This window comes from Coregonus clupeaformis, chromosome 8, assembly GCF_020615455.1.
Source record: "Coregonus clupeaformis isolate EN_2021a chromosome 8, ASM2061545v1, whole genome shotgun sequence".
NCBI classification, from domain to species: Eukaryota; Metazoa; Chordata; class Actinopteri; order Salmoniformes; family Salmonidae; genus Coregonus; species Coregonus clupeaformis.
The window spans coordinates 19,881,978-19,900,885 of NC_059199.1; the positions used below are offsets into that span (position 1 = coordinate 19,881,978).

Below are 18,908 nucleotides of genomic sequence, written 5' to 3' on the forward strand. Positions count from 1 at the left end.
TTCGTTGGAGGGAACATATTTCTACCCACTTAGTTACATATTGCTGTAGGCCTAAGTGACATCATGAAAGGGAAGTGTAATAAAAAGAAAGTGTGAAATCTGAAATATCATTACAGTGTAGATAGACATTATTGAGTGTAAAAGGCTTTAGACAACCATGCCTCAATAGCCATAAATTTTTTGCCTCCAAAATGTAACCTACCTTCAGCCCCTCTTAAATAGTTACCAGAATCATTATTCATATTTCCACAACAAGTGAAAAACATGAATATAGTTTGTTATATAGCCAAAGATAATAAAATGATAGATTTTGCAGAGTGAATTCAGGAATAATTGTTGTCAGGTTTCTTTCCTTCTTGGCCCCCTAAAAGCTGATGTCGTCATTTCCCCAATGCTTAGGAGGAAACGATATTCTCGTTTATGTTGGTCGGAGAAGAGTAGTAAAAGAAAGAGAGAGGGGAGGAAAGAAAGGATAGAGAAAAGAAAAAGGGAGTAGGGCCAAGAGACGTAATTCAACCCCTTCTCTTGGCGCCAAATAAATAAAACGTTTATTTTTGTCGTTTAACGTTAATGTAACCAATCGTGGGCATATTATTATTTGTAGCCAGTTGAGCTAACGCGGTAGTTATCTTGCTAAATCGCTAGCAACGCAATCATTTTACCTAATCTTACCCTACTCAAGAAACAAAATATTAATTTGGCGAGCTAGCTATATCAATACAACAGATAGCTTGGAAGATAGCTAGCTAGCTACTTCAAGGCGGTCGTTATAATACAGCAATATGGGGGTGAGTTTTGTCCGTGTGTTTGTGTGAAAAGGTGAACGCTTCCATCAAACAAAGACAGCGTCCAAAATCATTATCCCGTGAATGCGCGATGGAGAGAGGGAAAGGAGAGACCACGGAATGAGTGGCAGGCAGGCTCACCGTTAACCAGCTAACTGAAAATAACCCCGCTTTGTGATTGTGGTAACCATCTTTGGCACTGGTTTAATTTGGTCCAGTGTTGCCCCATTGCAACGCTCTCCCGTGCGGTGTGTTTGTGTTGATTGTTTTCAGGTGTGGTGCCACCGCTACCTGAATTTGGTAGCCACGTAACTAGCTAGCTTGATAGGAATCAATTTTCACAAAGGCTTCTCATTTTGCCCTACTAGTTTAGATTAGGCAAGGTGGGAGGCTCGACTCAAATTAGCCAACTAACGACATAAGTTTTCTTAGCTACCTGTTTAGAACATTTGAGAAGTAGTAACTAACCTGAAATGATTTGCAAACTTTTTACAACATCTAGCTGGGGTAAGAAGTAGCTAACTACCTAGTTAACTGTTAGTTATTTAGATAACTAAGTTCCTTAAACGCTTGCACCTCCTGCTAATAATCTTTCACGTGCTCCGAATTTCTTCCTGTAAGATCTCGACCTTAGTGGGGAGAAGTTCTAGCCAGAATTCCACTCTCATGCTAACACAGTGAAACTAACATTTGGACCATAAATTGTTTTTATTTTGTAATCATATAACTAGTCCCTCATTGTTTGTTTTTGTAAGGAGCAAGAGGCACTTCATGTCTCATTGGCTTTCATCAATATTGGGACTGGCGGACACATGCATACTAGTCCCTCACTTCACTCGTACACACACTACTGCTGCAGCCTTCTGCTTGAAGACTAACCACCAACTGACATTTTTATTTCCCATCTCTACTACCCCCACTGCATCTCCCCCCCTCATCCCTCCAGAGGAAATCAAACAAAGCGAAGGAGAAGAAACAGGCTCGCCTGGCGGAGAGGGCAGCCATGGACGCTGTGTGTGCCAAGGTGGACGCAGCCAATAAGGTAAGTCCTTATGTGCATTGCATCAACCAATGGTTGCGTATAATGTAATTGAGAATTTTTACATGCACACTAATATTCAGTGGTGTAAAGTACTTAAAGATACAATAGGCTTTTTTCACGCCCCCAACAGACAACTTCCTCCCACGCCAAGCGGTGTATGACGATATCCGGTTGTCGTCTGTAGTTTTCCGCGAAATTCGAACATGGAGTTTACCAAGTCACTGCTCAATTTGCCAAAGTTTGGCATGAGTGATGTGGCTGATATCGTTGACGAACATCCCCAGACGAAGCGATCTAAACTTGATATAAAATACAAGTTCTTCCACAAACATATCTTCAACTATCAAGGTAAGTTAGTACTTGAAGCGACCAGTTGAGATAGCTAGCCAACTTAGTTAGCTAACGGTAGCTAAGAAGTTACCAAATTGGTTAGTGCTAACGTTAGCTAACATGAGTTAGCAAGCTAACGTTACTTAATATTTGTCAGACTTAGCTATATAACTAATTAACGTTAACTATTTGGCCAGCCACTAATCTATTTGTTTCTAGCAAGCAAAGTAGTTAGCTAGATCCATCTCAGTAACATTAAGAGTAGCAATGGTAACTTACTAGCATACTTCAATTTAATGTCGCTGAACGTTATTTTTTCTTGCTCTGTTGTTTTGAATGTGCAGTGTCAAACATAGTAGACGGGGAGGAGGCAGTGGTAATAAGGGCAAGGTGTCACAGGTCAATGAGGAGCCCAATTTACTGCAGGTTACGAGATATGATAGGCAGCTTAGTGTTGAGGCGGTTGCAGTTTACCTGTATTTTGTTCAAAATAATCAAACTCTGTATCTGTTCTCATGTCCCTGGACATGCAGTAGGCCTAGTTCCTTTGTTACTGATCTGAAGTTGTATAACATTAAAATGTAGTATAGAAAGCTTTTAGTAGTAGGTCTGTTATATTTTAATGTGAGAATTGAAGACAAGGAATCATGACCTTGCTGATCAAGACGATCAAGAACTGTGTATGACAACTGTGATGATTCCCCCCCATGTTCTTTTAGATCACATTGCAAGCACTCGAGGAACCCGTCATCATAAACCGCTTCTCCTGTTCATTTGCAGCTCTGAGAAATTTGTGGAATCATCCGGTGGCACTACTGTTCCAGATTGCACATTACACCATAATGGTCAAGTTTAGAAATTGAGATAATTTTTCATATTGTCATAAGAGAACACACATTTTTGTATTTTTGTGAACTCATAACTGTACATCGTTCTACATTCATCCTGAATCTTTTTAATGCTTTTTTTTAAACCAGGGGATTCGACCAGAGCCCACTGATGAAATGGTTGTGAGGAAGCGAAGGACATCAGGCAGGAGTGGCATAAAATCCACTATTTACCAAGCATTCCCTGGTGAGTTAGAATTGTCTTTAAACAGGTAGGCATCCCCAGGCTGTCCCCATTACGCTCACACGTTGCCTTCACTCAAGTGTTGAAATTTATTGGACTAAAGTTTTACGGTCTTGGCTGACATTCATCCCTTGTCTATGCTTCTTTTTAATGTGTTTCAGGGCCCCTTCCTGACATGACGGTGCTGTCTGCTGGACCAAGTTTGAGGAGCATGAGACCACAACCTGCCATTGCCAAGGTGCTGCATGGACTGGAAGAAATTACTCTGGTTGACTCTAGATTTGTTCCAGTGCCCCGCGGGTCAGTGCTGTCATCAGTGTCCCCTAACTGTCACACGAGAGATTCTAAAGCATCCAGATATTCCTTCATTCCCCCAACTCACAGTAAAAGAAAGTAAATTGCAGTCTGCCTGTCCACTATGGAAGGAAATGAGGAAACCACGTGTGACTGCTAGCCGGTTCAGCGAGGCATGCCACGTGTGTGGGAAGTCGTCTAGCAAGGCCCTAGCCATGAGAATGCTTAAAGGTGAACGGCAAACCGAAGCTATGAGAAAGGGGCTTGAGTCAGTGGTTCTACAGAACTACTCTGAATTATTTAACGTCTCGGTCAAACCTTGTGGTTTCATTGTGCACCCAGATGCACCCCATCTTGGGGCAAGCCCTTATGGGAAAGTTTGACCCTTCTGCAGCGCCACTCTTCGGGCTAGCCGAGATCAAGTGCCCTGATGTTGAGTGTAACTGATGGCCAGGCCAAGCTCAAGCACAGCCACAAATATCACTGGCAATTCCAGGGCCAACTGGTTGTAACCAGTGTAGATTGGTGCAACTTCATTACAAGCACTAGAAGTGACATTACAGTAGAGAGAATTTGGAGAGATGATGCTTTGATAGCAGAGATGAGCGGGAAACTTGACTTCTTTTTTACCTATAGGACCAGTCAAAAGTTTGGACACACCTATTCATTCAAGGATTTTTCTTTATTTTTACTATTTTCTACATTGTAGAATAATAGTGAAGACATCAGAACGATGAAATAACACATAGAATCATGTAGTAACCAAAAAAGTGTTAAACAAATCAATATAGCCACCCTTTGCCTTGATGACAGCTTTGAACACTATTGGCATTCTCTCAACCTGCTTCACCTGGAATGCTTTTCCAACCGTCTTGAAGGAGTTCCCCCATATGCTGAGGACTTGTTGGCTGCTTTTCCTTCACTCTGCGGTCCAACTTATCCCAAACCATCTCAATTGGGTTCAGGTCGGTTGATTGTGGAGGCCAGGTCATCTGATGCAGCACTCCTGTCATTCTCCTTGGTCAAAATGCCTTTACACAGCCTGAAGGTGTGTTGGGTCATTGTCCTGTTGAAAGACAGCTGCAGAATGCTGTGGTAGCCATGCTGGTTAAGTGTGCCTTGAATTCTAAATAAATCACTGACCGTGTCACCAGCAAAGCATCATTACACCACCTCCTCCATGCTTCACGGTGGGAACCCCACATGCAGAGATAATCCGTTCACCTACTCTGTGTCTCACAAAGACACGGTGGTTGGAACCAAAAATCTCAAATTTTGACTCATCAGACCAACAGACAAATTTCCACCGGTCTAATGTCCATTGCTCGTGTTTCTTGGCCCAAGCAAATCTCTTCTTGTTATTGGTGTCCTTTTAGTAGTGGTTTCTTTGCAGCAATTCGACCATGAAGGCCTGATTCACGTAGTCTCCTCTGAACAGTTGATGTTGAGATGTCTGTTACTTTAACTCTTTGAAGCATTTATTTGTCTGCAAGTTCTGAGGCTGGTAACTCTAATGAACTTATCCTCTGCAACGGTCCTCGTGAGCCAGCGCTTGATGGTTTTTGCGACTGTACTTGAATAAACTTTTAAAGTTCTTGACATTTTCCGGATTGACTGAGCATGTCTTAATGTAATGATGGACTTTGAAGAGTGGAGGCTGTTATAGCAGCAAAGGGGAGCACCAAATCCATATTAATGCCCATGATTTTCGAATGAGATGTTTTGACGAGCAAGTGTCCACATACTTTTGGTCGTGTAGTGTATGATGTACTGTATATAATTAATTTCAATTGTATGGAAAGGAAATTATTTTAACGAATGAATTGTGTTATCTTGTTTGTCTATCCCGTGTGGCTCAGTTGGTAGAGCATGGCGTTTACAACGCCGGGGGTTGTGGGTTCGATTCCCACGGGGGACCAGTAAGAATTTATGCACTCTGGATAAGAGTTTCTGCTAAATGACTAAAATTTAAATGTATGCAACATTGTAATAGTAAATTATTCTAATTAAATTGTGTGATCTTTGATACTTTGACAGGCTAAACATAACATGTCACAGAATGAATATTCAATGTATTTATTTAATAAAATCTTCAAATGTAATAATGTTCTCTAACAGACTAATGCATTATGCAACCACTACATCCCAAAAGTCTTATTCATAAAACCTATATCAATACATATTCAATATACAAATGATCTCAAATTCCTCTGTAGCTCAGCTGGTAGAGCACGGCGCTTGTAACGCCAAGGTAGTGGGTTCGATCCCCGGGACCACCCATACACAAAAAATGTATGCACACATGACTGTAAGTCGCTTTGGATAAAAGCGTCTGCTAAATGGCATATTATATTATTATTATCTTGTCTGAACAGATCAATTTATAATAATCAAAAAAACATGTACACGTTGGTATAAAGCTGTTATTTATAATGACCGAATTAATTGAACTATAATATAAACGCAACATGTGAAGTGTTGGTCCCATGTTTCATGAGTGGAAATTAAGATCCCAGAAATGTTCCATACGCACAAAAAGCTTATTTCTCGCAAATGTTGTGCACAAATTAGTTTACATCCCTGTTAGTGAGCATTTCTCCTTTGCCAAGATAATTCATCCAGCTTCTGTTTAATCAAGAAGCTGATTAAACAGCATGATCATTACACAGGTGTACCTTGTGCTGAGGACAATAAAAGGCCACAGATGTCTCAAGTTGAGAGTGTGCAATTGGCATGCTGACTGCAGGAATGTCCAATAGAGCTATTGCCAGCTAATTGAATGTTCATTTCTCTACCATAAGCCGCCTCCAACGTCATTTTAAAGCATTTGGCTTGGCCTGGCTCCCAAGAGAGTGGGCCTATGCCCTGCCAGGTGAACCCATGGCTGTGCCCCTGCCCAGTCATGTGAAATCCATAAATTATTGCCTAATGAATTTATTTCAATTGACAGATTTCCTTCTATGAACTGTAACTCAGTAAAATCTGACAGCTTGAGGATTCCAGAGAGATGTGTGATCTCCTGATCAGAGATGGACCCAGTGAAAACCTGGATACAAAGGTGATGGCTCCACAAGGTGCAATCCCAATCAGGCCCTTAAAGGTGGTGTGGTTTTTGTAAGATTAAAAGGTCTCTGACTGTAATGTCAGAGAGGAGGGGTTGGCTCAGCTTTGTGCAGTCCAGGATAACTGACCTCTGGACAGTATCACTTTGAACTTGTCAGGCATGCTTGCCTGCACCTGCTCTCTGGACATCCAAATGGGCACAGAGCCCAAGACAAGATACAGGTAGTTGGTCCAGTTTATTATAATGCAGCTCACTGTAGGGACCCTCACGCAAAAGATGTCCGCCAACACCTTCTCCTTCAGCCCAGCAGCTACTGGACAGCAGTAAAGAGAACTTGTCAATGAGTGGCAGCTTCCTGTTGGGCCTTGGTGTTGCGCTTCCCATTCCAGCCTTCTGGTCCTTGGACCAGTAGATTAACCTGGAGGCAGAGGGGGCAATGGTCTCCCAGTACACCATGAAGACCTTCTCTGAGTGGAACCGAGTATAGAACCTGAAGTCCTCATCAGATGCACAGAATCTTTGGAGCTGGAGATGGTGAACAGAGCGCTGTTGGACTTATAGCTCTAGCTCCTTGATTCAATCCAGTGCAGCATCCAACACACCTATAGAAAAGAAAGGGGTAATTTATATGGCAAAATTGTACAATTATTCAGTTTGAAAGTCAGTATCATGACACAGTAAACCAACTCTGACTTAGTCTAGGTCTCAGGACAAACGTAATCAAGTATGTTATGGTAGCGAGTTAGTAGTTTTGTTATTGTTATTTCAAAAGCTGAACTATAGCAACCGTTTGCATAACTACAGCGCTGAGCTACAACGCATCATCAACCATCTGGAAAACCTAAGTTGACGTTACTCACCAGGGAGAGGAGGGCAGGCATAGTCATGGTCCGCTGCAGTCACTTCATAGGCACCAACACTTGTGTCCATAGCGGAGACACCCACTTCCTGTTCCCGGACATTGGTACCCAGTCGCGCACTTGCTATATCAAAAGGAGAGACCCGAGACTGCAGGCTCTTCCCCCAGTCGTTCCAGGAGAACCGACAGGGAACGTTCATTCTTAATGCGAGAACGGCCTTTTGGTGTCAAGTAGATGTTGGCCGGGGTAAAATGCAGGCTACAGACGAAAGTGCTCCCACGTATAATAGTGAAGTCCGAGCCCTCATTCCTTCTAATTGCTCTCACCCAGCTGTCACGTAAAGTCGCATCCTTTGGGAAGTTGTGAAAGCTGAGATAGGGGTGATTTTTGTTTGTTGTTTGAACATAAAAGGGACACTACAGTAGCATTGGCGAGAGGACTGTGCCGGCATTATTATGCTAGCTTGCTAACTGCGGTTTTGCTAGCGACCAGAACATAAACCGGAAAATAAACAGCGGCGCTTTTCTGAACTTCGGTTCTACAAACCCGGAAGCGTAAAATAATCCTATATGGAACTTTTTGGGCGACCTGACCAAATTAACATAGTAATGTGAGTTATAGATCTGTCATTCTCATTGAAAGCAAGTCTAAGAAGCGGTAGATCTGTTCTATGTGCGCTATTTGTATGCTTCCCGTTCTTAAGTTTTGTTTTTGTGTCTTTTACTTTTGTACACATCAGCTGAAAATACAATATTTTTTGATTATGATAAAGATACAGTGAATTCGGAAAGTACTCAGACCCCTTAACTTAACACATTTTGTTACGTTTCAGCCTTATTCTAAAATGGATTAAATAAATGTTTTTCCTCATCAAATCGACACACACAATACCCCATAATGACAAAGCGAAAAAAACAGGTTTTTAGAAATGTTTGCAAATGTAATAAAAATAAAAAACAGACCCTTTGCTATGAGACTCAAAATTGAGCTCAGGTGCATCCTGATGTTTCTACAACTTGATTGGAGTCCACCTGTGGTAAATTCAATTTATTGGACATGATTTAGAAAGGCACACACCTGTCTACAGTGTTTTTCCCCTCATCAATCTACACTCAGTACTCCATAATGACAAAGCAAAAACAGATTTTTAGAAATTTTTGCTAATTTATTAAAAAGAACAAACGGAAATATCACATTTACATAAGTATTCAGACCATTTACTCAGTACTTTGTTGAAGCACCTTTGGCAGTGATTACAGCCGCAAGTCTTCTTGGGTATGACGCTACAAGCTTGGCACACCTTTATTTGGGGAGTTCCTCACATTCTTCTCTGCAGATCCTCTCAAGATCTGTCAGGTTAGTTGGGGAGCGACGCTGCACAGCTATTTTCAGGTCTCTCCAGAGATGTTCGATCTGGTTCAAGTCCAGGATCTGGCTGGGCCACTCAAGGACATTCAGAGACTTGTCCTGAAGTCACTCCTGCGTTGTCTTGGCTGTGTGCTTAGGGTCGTTGTCCTGTTGGAAGGTGAGCCTTCGCCCCAGTCTGAGGTCCTGAGCAGGTTTTCATCAAGGATCTCTTTATACTTTGCTCCGTTCATCTTTCCCTCGATCCTGACTAGTTTCCCAGTCCCTGCCGCTGAAAAGCATCCCTACAGTATGATGCTGCCACCACCATGCTTCACCGTAGGAATGGTGCCAGGTTTCCTCCAGACGTGACACTTGGCATTCAGGCCAAAGAGTTCAATCTTGGTTTCATCAGACCAGATAATCTTGTTTCTCATGGTCTGAGAGTCATTTAGGTGCCTTTTGGCAAACTCCAAGCAGGCTGTCATGTGCCTTTTATTGAGGAGTGACATCCGTCTGGCCACTCTACCATAAAGGTCTGATTGGTGGAGTGCTGCAGAGATAGTTGTCCTTCTGGAAGGTTCTCCCATTTCCACAGAGGATCTCTGGAGCGCTGTCAGAGTGACCATTGGGTGCTTGGTCACCTCCCTGACCAAGGCCCTTCTGCCCCGATTGCTCAGTTTGGCCGGGCGGCCAGCTCTAGGAAGAGTGTTGGTGGTTCCAAACTTCTTCCATTTAAGAATGATGGAGGCAACTGTGTTCTTGGGGACCTTCAATGCTGCAGAAATGTTTTGGTAGCTTTCCCCAGATCTGTGCCTCGACACACTCCTGTCTCGGAGCTCTACGGACAATTCCTTCGACCTCATGGCTCGATTTTTGCTCTGACATGCACTGTCAACTGTGGGACCTTATATAGACAGGTGTGTGCCTTTCAAAATCATGTCCAATCAATTGAATTTGCCACAGGTGAACTCCAATCAAGTTGTAGAAACATCTCAAGGATTATCAATGGAAACAGGATGCACCTGAGCTCAATTTCGAGTCTCATAGCAAAGGGTCTGAATACTTATGTTTAAAAAGGTATTTCTGTTTTTTATTTTTAATAAATTGGCAAACATTTCTAAAAACCTGTTTTCACTTTGTCATTATGGGGTATTGTGTGTAGATTGAGGATGTTTATTTATTTAATCCATTTTAGAATAAGGCTGTCATGTAACAAAATGTGGAAAGAGTCGAGGGGTCTGAATACCTTCGGAATGCACTGTATTTAAGGTCCCACAGTTGACAGTGCATGTCAGAGCAAAAACCAAGCTATGAGGTCGAAGGAAATGTTCGAAGAGCTCTGAGACAGGATTGTGTTATGGTACTGATCTGGGTAAGGGTACCCAAAAATCAAAAAGTACTGAGTAAAGGGTCTGAATATGTCAGTTTTTTATTTTTAATACATTTGCCAAAATTGATGAAAACCTGTGTTTGCTTTGTCAATATGGGGTATTGTGTGTAGATTGATGAGGGGAAAAAACGATTTAATCAGTTTTAGAATAAGGCTGTAATGTAACAAAATGTGGAAAAGTCAAGGGGTCTGAATACTTTCCGAATGCACTGATATTTCAGTGGTTTAGATGGTACAATGAATCTCTACACTATACCTTGTTTTGTCACATAAACTGAAATTAGGCGAACTATTAGAATTTTTGCAACCAGGAAATTGCTGCGTGATATCTGCATAGTGCTTCTTTAAAGGGACATTTCAAAATTGTTCTACTTCATATTCATCATCTCCAGCACCACCCTAACACCAACATATGTGAAAACTGCATGTTTCTATGTTTTGTGGGGAAAAAAGATAGTGATAAGTGTTTCCAATGACATCATCAGTGTGCATGGTGATTTTAACCAATTACTAATTGGTTGAAGTCGGCGTTCCAGCTGTGTGGATTTGATTTGAGCATGTGCTAGCACCAGCAGAGCGAGCCTCCCTCTTTTGCGCAAGTGAAGTGAGTTTGGAGAAACTGAAAGTAAGCATTTTAAGAAATAGTTTTCACATACAGACTTTATATGTTCGAACTCAGCATCAAAAAGGCTTCCCAAAAATAACATGGTCGCTGTGATAGAACATTTACATAAGTCCCATCAGGTAGCCTTATTTCAGATCTGTCCATGTTAACAGGATTATGAGGGAAATCGTTCTTCTTGCAAAGCATGTAAACATTTAAATCAAACTATTATATTTATCTGAGTACATTGACTGTTGGGCGCAGTTTGCATCAGATTGCTATATCATATGATGTGGTTGGCTGATATTTTAAACACTGATCCAGATCTGGCATGTGTGTCCAATGTAGTCTGCCTGGAACATGACCTATGACTGCGGGGCTCCAGACTAACAGTTTCCCTTAGTGGCACTGGTAACTTTTGCAGTTGGATGCACCGGCCCATGATTTGGCCGCACCAACATTTTTTGCGGCGTCGCGCAATAGAAAAAATAAGTCATCAGTGCTTTAGTCATTCACAGTGCTTTATTAAGGGGTGTAATAGACTACTGAGCTGGGATTCAATAAATCTGTTTTCATTTAACATGTCCATGCAGTAATGCATGATATTAGATATTTTTATGTGCAACCTAATCCAGTGATTGTCATGAGTTTTGGGGGATTTTACTGTTAAAATCTGGCTTTTTTTTGTTCAGTAGATGAATTTGCCTTAATCTTTATGTGCAATAATATCATAGGCTAATTTATTTGGGGCTAATTCACCATCTGACTAAGTGGAAAATCAAAACACCCACTGCTGGTAGCCATGTATTAATCGAAAAGTAAATTCAATGTCCTAAAACAACTTTGCAGTTGCACACGCATTGACCAATGTGCACTCCGTATCTCAACGCTATATCAAATATCAAAATTGTAAAATAGTTGCTATAGAGCTAAATATTGAGAGTTGAGAAATACAAATTATACAGAGAGTGACAACAGATGCTTCCAGATCTGTACAGGCAGGTCAGACTTTCATTACAGTAATCATAAGGATAGTTTTAGCCTCCTAAAAAAGTAAACATTTTATTGGTCGAATCGGTGTGAGCTGCACATTCTGCATAGCCACCTGACCATGTAGTATGCGGCTCGCACCGATACGACCAATAAAAATTGTACTCACACAGCCAAGTAAACGGGTCGCAAAATGCGATTAAATGGTCGAAGTCTGGAGCCTTGGACTGCCAGGAGTTTTTCCTGACCATGTGACTGACTCTGTAACTCATACACACTTCTCTCTCTCTCACAGCTGGATGACCCTCTGGCTGCTTTCCCCATCTTTAAAAAGTATGACAGAAACGGGTAAGAGATTCTCCTCCTGTGCCTCTCCAGTGTGTGTGTGTGTGGGTGTGGCAGGCTGGTTGATAAACATCTGCTCTGTCAGGGCTGAGTGGTTTATTGTGTGAGATGCATAGCTAACTACTCGTGTCCTGTCTCTCTCGCCTGTAGGTTGAATCTCCAGATAGAGTGTAAGAGATTGTCCACCTTCAACCCTATCTCTGTGGAGTGGGCCTATGAACTAACCAGGACCAACATGCAAACACTGTAAGGAGAGAGGGTTGAGGGGGAGAGCAGAGCGCAGGGATGGCAGATTGGAGGGTGTGTGTGTGTGTGTGTTAGGGATATAGGCTATAGGTTAATTTGCATAATTTAGTGGAATTAAATTGGTGTCATAAAACCGGAACAGTGTCGCAGTCGACCGGAAATATTATTTTGTCGAAAATGTAATGTACAGGAAAGTAGCTTGCTTAAAGGTAGCTCAGTGATATGACATAGATGCAGAAAGTAAACAGCATATTGGGTCAATTTCTGCAACAACTAAGACTGTTGAAGCTCAATGCTCAACTTCATCGCTGTTTTGGTGCCCTGGCTACCACGCTGTAGCAGCGTGAAACCGCTTGCATGATCAGGTGCGTATTTTATACCAGTGTTTTTCCGCAAATTGCATTTGAGCAAATGTTTGAAAATGATGTATTGCTTCATTAAAGTAGTTGCATGTTCAATAATATGACACTTGCTATTGTCGCATGTTTTTTAAGCCCTTATTGAAAAAGGTGTGTTCCTTGTACCCATGCATAGCATTTTCTGTTGGTCATGTCATTTTACTGTTTGGAACAAATTTAACCGTTTGTTAACCGGTTAATGGGGGTTGGTTAGGTGGCAGCAAAATTGACAGAAATGTGCACCCCTAGTGTGTATGTGAGTGTGTTTAACATTTCCCTCTTGTAAGGATCAATAAAATATTCTGCTGCTGCTTCTGTGATGCAGGTACGAGCAGAGCGAGTGGGGATGGAAGGAGAGAGAAAAGCGGGATGAGATGAACGACGAGAGGGCGTGGTATCTCCTGGCCCGAGACACAGACTCGTCCCCCGTGGCCTTCTCTCACTTCCGATTCGACGTCGAGTGCGGGGAGGAGGTGTTATACTGGTAAGGGTTGTCATGGAGGGGATTTGATTAATGCCTGGGGTAAACTGGGTTAGCATTGACTGCATTAGTTTTGGATTGATTTCGTTCATTTTGGGACCGGGCTGCTTCCGGCCGTGAGCCAGGTGCCCCGTTTTAGCGGGGAAGTCAGCTCAAAACAAAAGTGATGTAGGTTAAGCAGGTGGAGTAATGAGTGCGATTCTGTGTTTTCACATGCAAACGTGATTGCTTGTGGTAAAAACGCTTTATCTGCCTTCCCAATGAAAACTAGTTTGCCAACATGACCAAGTTGCGCAGATTATTGTTGGATTTGAGAAAGGAGCTCCTCCCTCACTGCTTTTGCCAGTTCACGTCACGGGCGTCTTCCCACATCGTCTACTTCTCCAAATCCATTTGTGAAGATCCGAGGGTAGGAACCTCAGATCTTCTGCTCCAATGTGCTTTGAGAAGGAGACGACTAGGAAGGAGACCGTGATGAATCAAGGAAATACAGTTAGTGGCACTACTATTGAAAGGGATTGTTGTCGAATGGTATTATCATTGTGTTATTCTGGATGTTGATGTGTTGTTATTGTTGTGTTTTTTTGTAGTTATGAGGTCCAGTTGGAGAGCAGAGTGAGGAGGAAAGGACTGGGCAAGTTCCTCATCCAGATACTACAGCTCATTGCCAACAGGTACATATTATATATGAGTATTCACTGATTGTACAAAACATTAAGGACACTTTCTTAATATTGAGTTGCACCCCCCCTTTTGCCCTCAGAACAGCCTCAATTAGTCGGGGCATGGACTCTACAAGTTGTCGAAAGCATTCCACAGGGATGCTGGCCCATGTTGACTCCAATGCTTCCCACAGTTGTCAAGTTCGCTGGATATCATTTGGATGGTGTACCATTCTTGATACACATGAGAAAATGTTGAGCGTGCAAAACTCAGCAGCGTTGCATTTCTTGACACAAACTGGTGCGCCTGGCACCTACTACCATACCCCGTTCAAAGGCACTCTGAATGGCACACATACACAATCCATGTCTCAATTGTCTCAAGGCTTAAAAATCCTTCTTTAACCTGTGTCCTCCCCTTCATATACACTGATTGAAGTGGATTTAACAAGTGACATCTATAAGGGATCATAGCTTTCACCTAGTCAGTCTGTCATGAAATGAGCAGGTGTCCTTAATGTTTTGTACACTCAATGTATAATATAGTGTTATAGTAATATATATGAATATAGTAGTATAGTATATTAGTGTGTATATATACTGAACCAAAATATAAACGCAACTTGCAACGTTTTCAAAGATTTGACTGAGTTACAGTTCATGTAAGGAAATCAATAAATAATTTAAATAAATAAATTAGGCCCTAATCTATGTATTTCACATGACTTGGAATACAGATATGCATCTGGTCACAGATACCTTTAAAAAAAGGTAGGGGCATGGATCAGAAAACCAGTCAGTATCTGGTGTGACCTCATGTAGCACGACATCTTTGCATAGTTGATCAGGCTGTTGATTGTGGCCTGTGCAATGTTGTCCCACTCCTTTGCAATGTCTGTGCGAAGTTGCTGGATATTGGCGGGAACTGGAACATGCTGTCGTACACATCGATCCAGAGCATCCCAAACATGCTCAATGGGTGACATGTCTGGTGAGTATGAAGGCCATGGCAGAACTGGGACATTTTCAGCTTCCAGGAATTGTGTACAGATACTTGCGACATGGGGCCGTGCAACTCAATTAGTATTTGGTAGATTTGCCTTTAAATTGTTTAACTTGGGGTCAAACGTTTCGGGTAGCCTTCCACAAGCTTCCCACAATAAGTTGGGTGAATTTTGGCCCATTCTTCCTGACAGAGCTGGTGTAACTGAGTCAGGTTTGTAGGCCTCCTTGCTTTTTCAGTTCTGCCCACACATTTTCTATAGGATTGAGGTCAGGCTTTGTGATGGCCACTCCAATACATTGACTTTGTTGTCCTTAAGCCATTTTGCCACAACTTTGGAAGTATGCTTGGGGTCATTATCCATTTGGAAGACCCATTTGCGACCAAGCTTTAACTTCCTGACTGATGTCTTGAGATGTTGCTTCAATATATCCACATCATTTTCCTTCCTCATGATGCCATCTATTTTGTGAAGTACACCACTCCCTCCTGCAGCAAAGCACCCCCACAGGGGTGATGATGCCACCCCCGTGCTTCAAGGTTGGGATGCTGTTCGTCGGCTCGCCTTTTTCCTCCAAACATAACGATGGTCATTATGGCCAAACAGTTTTGTTTCATCAGACCAGAGGACATTTCTCCAAAAAGTATGATCATTGTCCCCATGTGCAGTTGCAAACCGTAGTCTGGCTTTTTTATGGCGGTTTTGGAGCAGTGGCTTCTTCATTGCTGAGCGGCCTTTCAGGTTATGTCGATATAGGACTCGTTTTACTGTGGATATAGATACTTTTGTACCTGTTTCCTCCAGCATCTTCACAAGGTCCTTTGCTGTTGTTCTTGGATTGAGTTGCACATTTCGCACCAAAGTACGTTCATCTCTAGGAGACAGAACGCGTCTCCTTCCTGAGCGGTATGAAGGCTGCGTGGTCCCATGGTGTTTATACTTGCGTACTATTGTTTGTACAGATGAACGTGGTACCTTCAGGTGTTTGGAAATTGCTCCCAAGGATGAACCAGACTTGTGGAGGTCTACACATTTTTTTCTGAGGTCTTTGATGATTTCTTTTGATTTTCCCATGTCAAGCAAAGAGGCACTGAGTTTGAAGGTAGGCCTTGAAATACATCCACAGGTACACCTCCAATTGACTCAAATTATGTCAATTAGCCTATCAGAAGCTTCTAAAGCCATGACATCATTTTCTGGAATTTTCCAAGCTGTTTAAAGACACAGTCAACTTAGTGCATGTAAAGACCTGACCCACTGGAATTGTGATACAGTGAATTATAAGTGAAATTATCTGTCTGTAAACAATTGTTGGAAAAATTACTTGTGTCATGCACAAAGTAGATGTCCTAACCGACATGCCAAAACTATAGTTTGTTAACAAGAAATCTGTGGAGTGATTGAAAAACGAGTTTTAATGACTCCAACCTAAGTGTATGTAAACTTCCGACTTCAACTATATCTGAAGTATTCTACCACCAAGCCCTGTAGAAACTGAATCTTCACTCAGGTTATTTATTTATTTCAATCTCTTTCTGTGTCTCTCTGGTGTCTTTCTCCCACTCTATTTTTCCCCTCTCTCTCTTTCCCCTCTGCTTTCTTTCTTTTTCTTTCTCTCTCTCTCTACCACCCCCACCCCCGTCTGTCTCTCCTCTCTCCCCCCAGCACACAGATGAAGAAGGTGATGTTAACAGTATTCAAACACAACCATGGGGCGTACCAGTTCTTCAGGGAAGCCTTACAGTGAGTCTCCATAGCTTTTCAACAGCTTCTCAGCATGTACAAACACATTATTATTATTATTATTATTATTATGTTCTTTAGAAATAACTGTTGGCACAGTACTGTAATCAATCCACTCCTTCCTCCATCTCTCTCTTTCCTCTTTCTGTGCATCTCATCTCCCTCCCCCCTACCCTCTCAATATCTCCCTCCTCCTCCCTCACCCCCTCCCAGGTTTGAGATCGACGACACCTCCCCTAGTATGTCTGGTTGCTGTGGTGATGACTGCACCTATGAGATCCTGTCGCGGCGGACCAAACATGCGGAGGCCTCGGGTCACAACCATGGGGGAGGGGGGCACTGTGGGGGCTGCTGCCACTGAGGGACATGCCCACTTCCAGTTCCTGTTTCACCACTTCCTGGTCCCATGCTCTAAAACCTCTCCCACTTTCCTAATCATGAATCATTACCGTTCCCCCCAACCCCCAATCTGACACCCCCCTTTAAGCCCCAAAACTGACAGACCCCCGACCCCCTCTTTTCTGTCCTGTATAGCATCCCTTCCTCCTCCCTCTCTCCTCTCCATATTCCACCTCTTTCCCCTCCATACTATTTCAGTTTTTGATAAGTTAGGAATCTGTCTGTCCACCCCTCCTTCTCTTCAACAGCTTTCTTAACAGTCCCAAGGCTCCGTCTCAGTAATCCTAACGTGTGTACTATTATGGATAGAGCAGTGTATTGGCCAAGCATTCTGAATGGTAGATTAAGGTGGATGTTGGGACAGAGCCCCACAAATGTATTTCTCTTAGTTTGATGAGATGTTCTGTAGATACTTGCACCCCCTCTCTCCTCTCTCGCTCTTTCTCCCTTGCTCTCTCATCTCTCCTCATCAAAGAAATACACAGAGCCTGTGATCAGTTTCAGTTTATCTTCGACAGTTTTCAAAATGCAATTGGATGGCAGGAAGACCCAATGTTGCTATGTTAAGATCCCCTGGCTCCTCCCTAACAACCCCTTCAGTAGTTTGCATGGCAACCAAGTCACAAAAACATTTGTTTTTCTAGATTATCTTTTCGATAGATTTCACCACCCAGACCATTTAGGTCCTGAAATGGCACCATGTTCCCTTTACAGTGCATTACTTTTGACCAGGGCCCATAGGGCTTTGGTCAAAAGTAGTGCACTAAATAGGGGATAGGGTGCCATTTGGGATGCACACTGTTGCTGCCGGCCATGTGGGCCTTGTTGCCATCTCTGTTTACATACAGAAACCTTCAGGCTATTGTAGTGACCTGGGTTGCCAGATTGGGGGGGGGGGGTTCCATAGAAGTCTATGCGATTGACCCTGTAATTGTTAGTGTAGGTCTCAAATTTACATTTACATTTACGTCATTTAGCAGACGGTCTTATCCAGAGCGACTTACAAATTGGTGCATTCACCTTATAGCCAGTGATGGCACCCCAATCCCTTTATACTGTGCTACTTTTGACCAGGGCCCTTAGAAACCGTTCGGTAGTTTGCATGGCATGTCACAAAAACAGTGTGCAGTAGAAAGGGAATAGGGTGCCATTTGGGACGCAGGGAATGGAAAGAAACTCAACAGATTGGCATCTCACACAGGCTTACAAAAAAAATAGATATTTAACTTGTGCATTCGGAAAGTATTCAGACCCCTTGACTGTTTCCACATTTTGTTATATTACAGCCTTATTCTAAAATTGATTACATTGTTTTTTCCCCTCATCAATCTACACACACTACCCCATAATGACAAAGCACATGTTTTTTGTTTTGTTTTTGCAAATGTATTAAAAATAAAAAGAATATGAATATGACATTTACATAAGTATTCAGACCTTTAGTCAGTACTTATTTGAGGCAGATTTGGCAGCGATTACAGCCTCGAGTCTTCTTTAGTATGACGCTACAAGCTTGGCACACCTGTATTTGGGGAGTTTCTCCCATTCTTCTCTGCAGATCCTCTCAAGCTCTGTCAGGTTGGATGGGTGTCCCTGCACAGCTATTTTCAGGTCTCTAGAGATGTTATATCGGGTTCAAGTCCGGGCTCTGGCTGGGCCTCTCAAGGACATTCAGAGACTTGTCCTGAAGCCACTCCTGCGTTGTCTTGGCTGTGTGCTTAGAGTCGTGGTCATGTTGGAAGGTGAACCTTTGCCCCAGTCTGAGGTCCTGAGCGCTCTGCAGCTACTTTGCTCCGTTCATCTTTCCCTCGATACTAACTAGTCTCCCAGTCCCTGCCACTGAAAAATATCCC

The 18,908-nt window shown here is 42.6% G+C and overlaps 1 protein-coding gene across 2 annotated transcripts; it reads left to right on the forward strand.

The window, feature by feature from the left end:
• The first annotated feature begins 407 nt into the window (after nucleotides 1–407).
• On the forward strand, nucleotides 408–17,153 carry LOC121571244 (N-alpha-acetyltransferase 40). Of its 2 annotated transcripts, none has more exons than XM_045221867.1 (8): nucleotides 408–1,292; nucleotides 1,732–1,827; nucleotides 12,073–12,125; nucleotides 12,273–12,368; nucleotides 13,092–13,250; nucleotides 13,838–13,921; nucleotides 16,579–16,656; nucleotides 16,870–17,153. In XM_045221867.1, exons 2-8 carry the CDS (start codon nucleotides 1,789–1,791, stop codon nucleotides 17,015–17,017), a joined length of 657 nt encoding a protein of 218 aa, XP_045077802.1. In that variant the 5' UTR covers nucleotides 408–1,292; nucleotides 1,732–1,788; the 3' UTR covers nucleotides 17,018–17,153. The 2 variants fall into 2 exon arrangements, with proteins under 2 accessions (XP_045077802.1, XP_041738520.1); XM_041882586.1 differs by having other exon boundaries at nucleotides 408–788.
• The last annotated feature ends 1,755 nt before the right edge of the window (nucleotides 17,154–18,908 follow it).

What these genes read in the sequence shown, in the direction of transcription:
- LOC121571244 (XM_041882586.1), top strand. An exon ending in AGGACCAACATGCAAACACT is followed by an intron (nt 12,369 to 13,091) that starts GTAAGGAGAGAG and finishes TCTGTGATGCAG; the next exon opens with GTACGAGCAGAGCGAGTGGG. An exon ending in CTACAGCTCATTGCCAACAG is followed by an intron (nt 13,922 to 16,578) that starts GTACATATTATA and finishes CTCTCCCCCCAG; the next exon opens with CACACAGATGAAGAAGGTGA.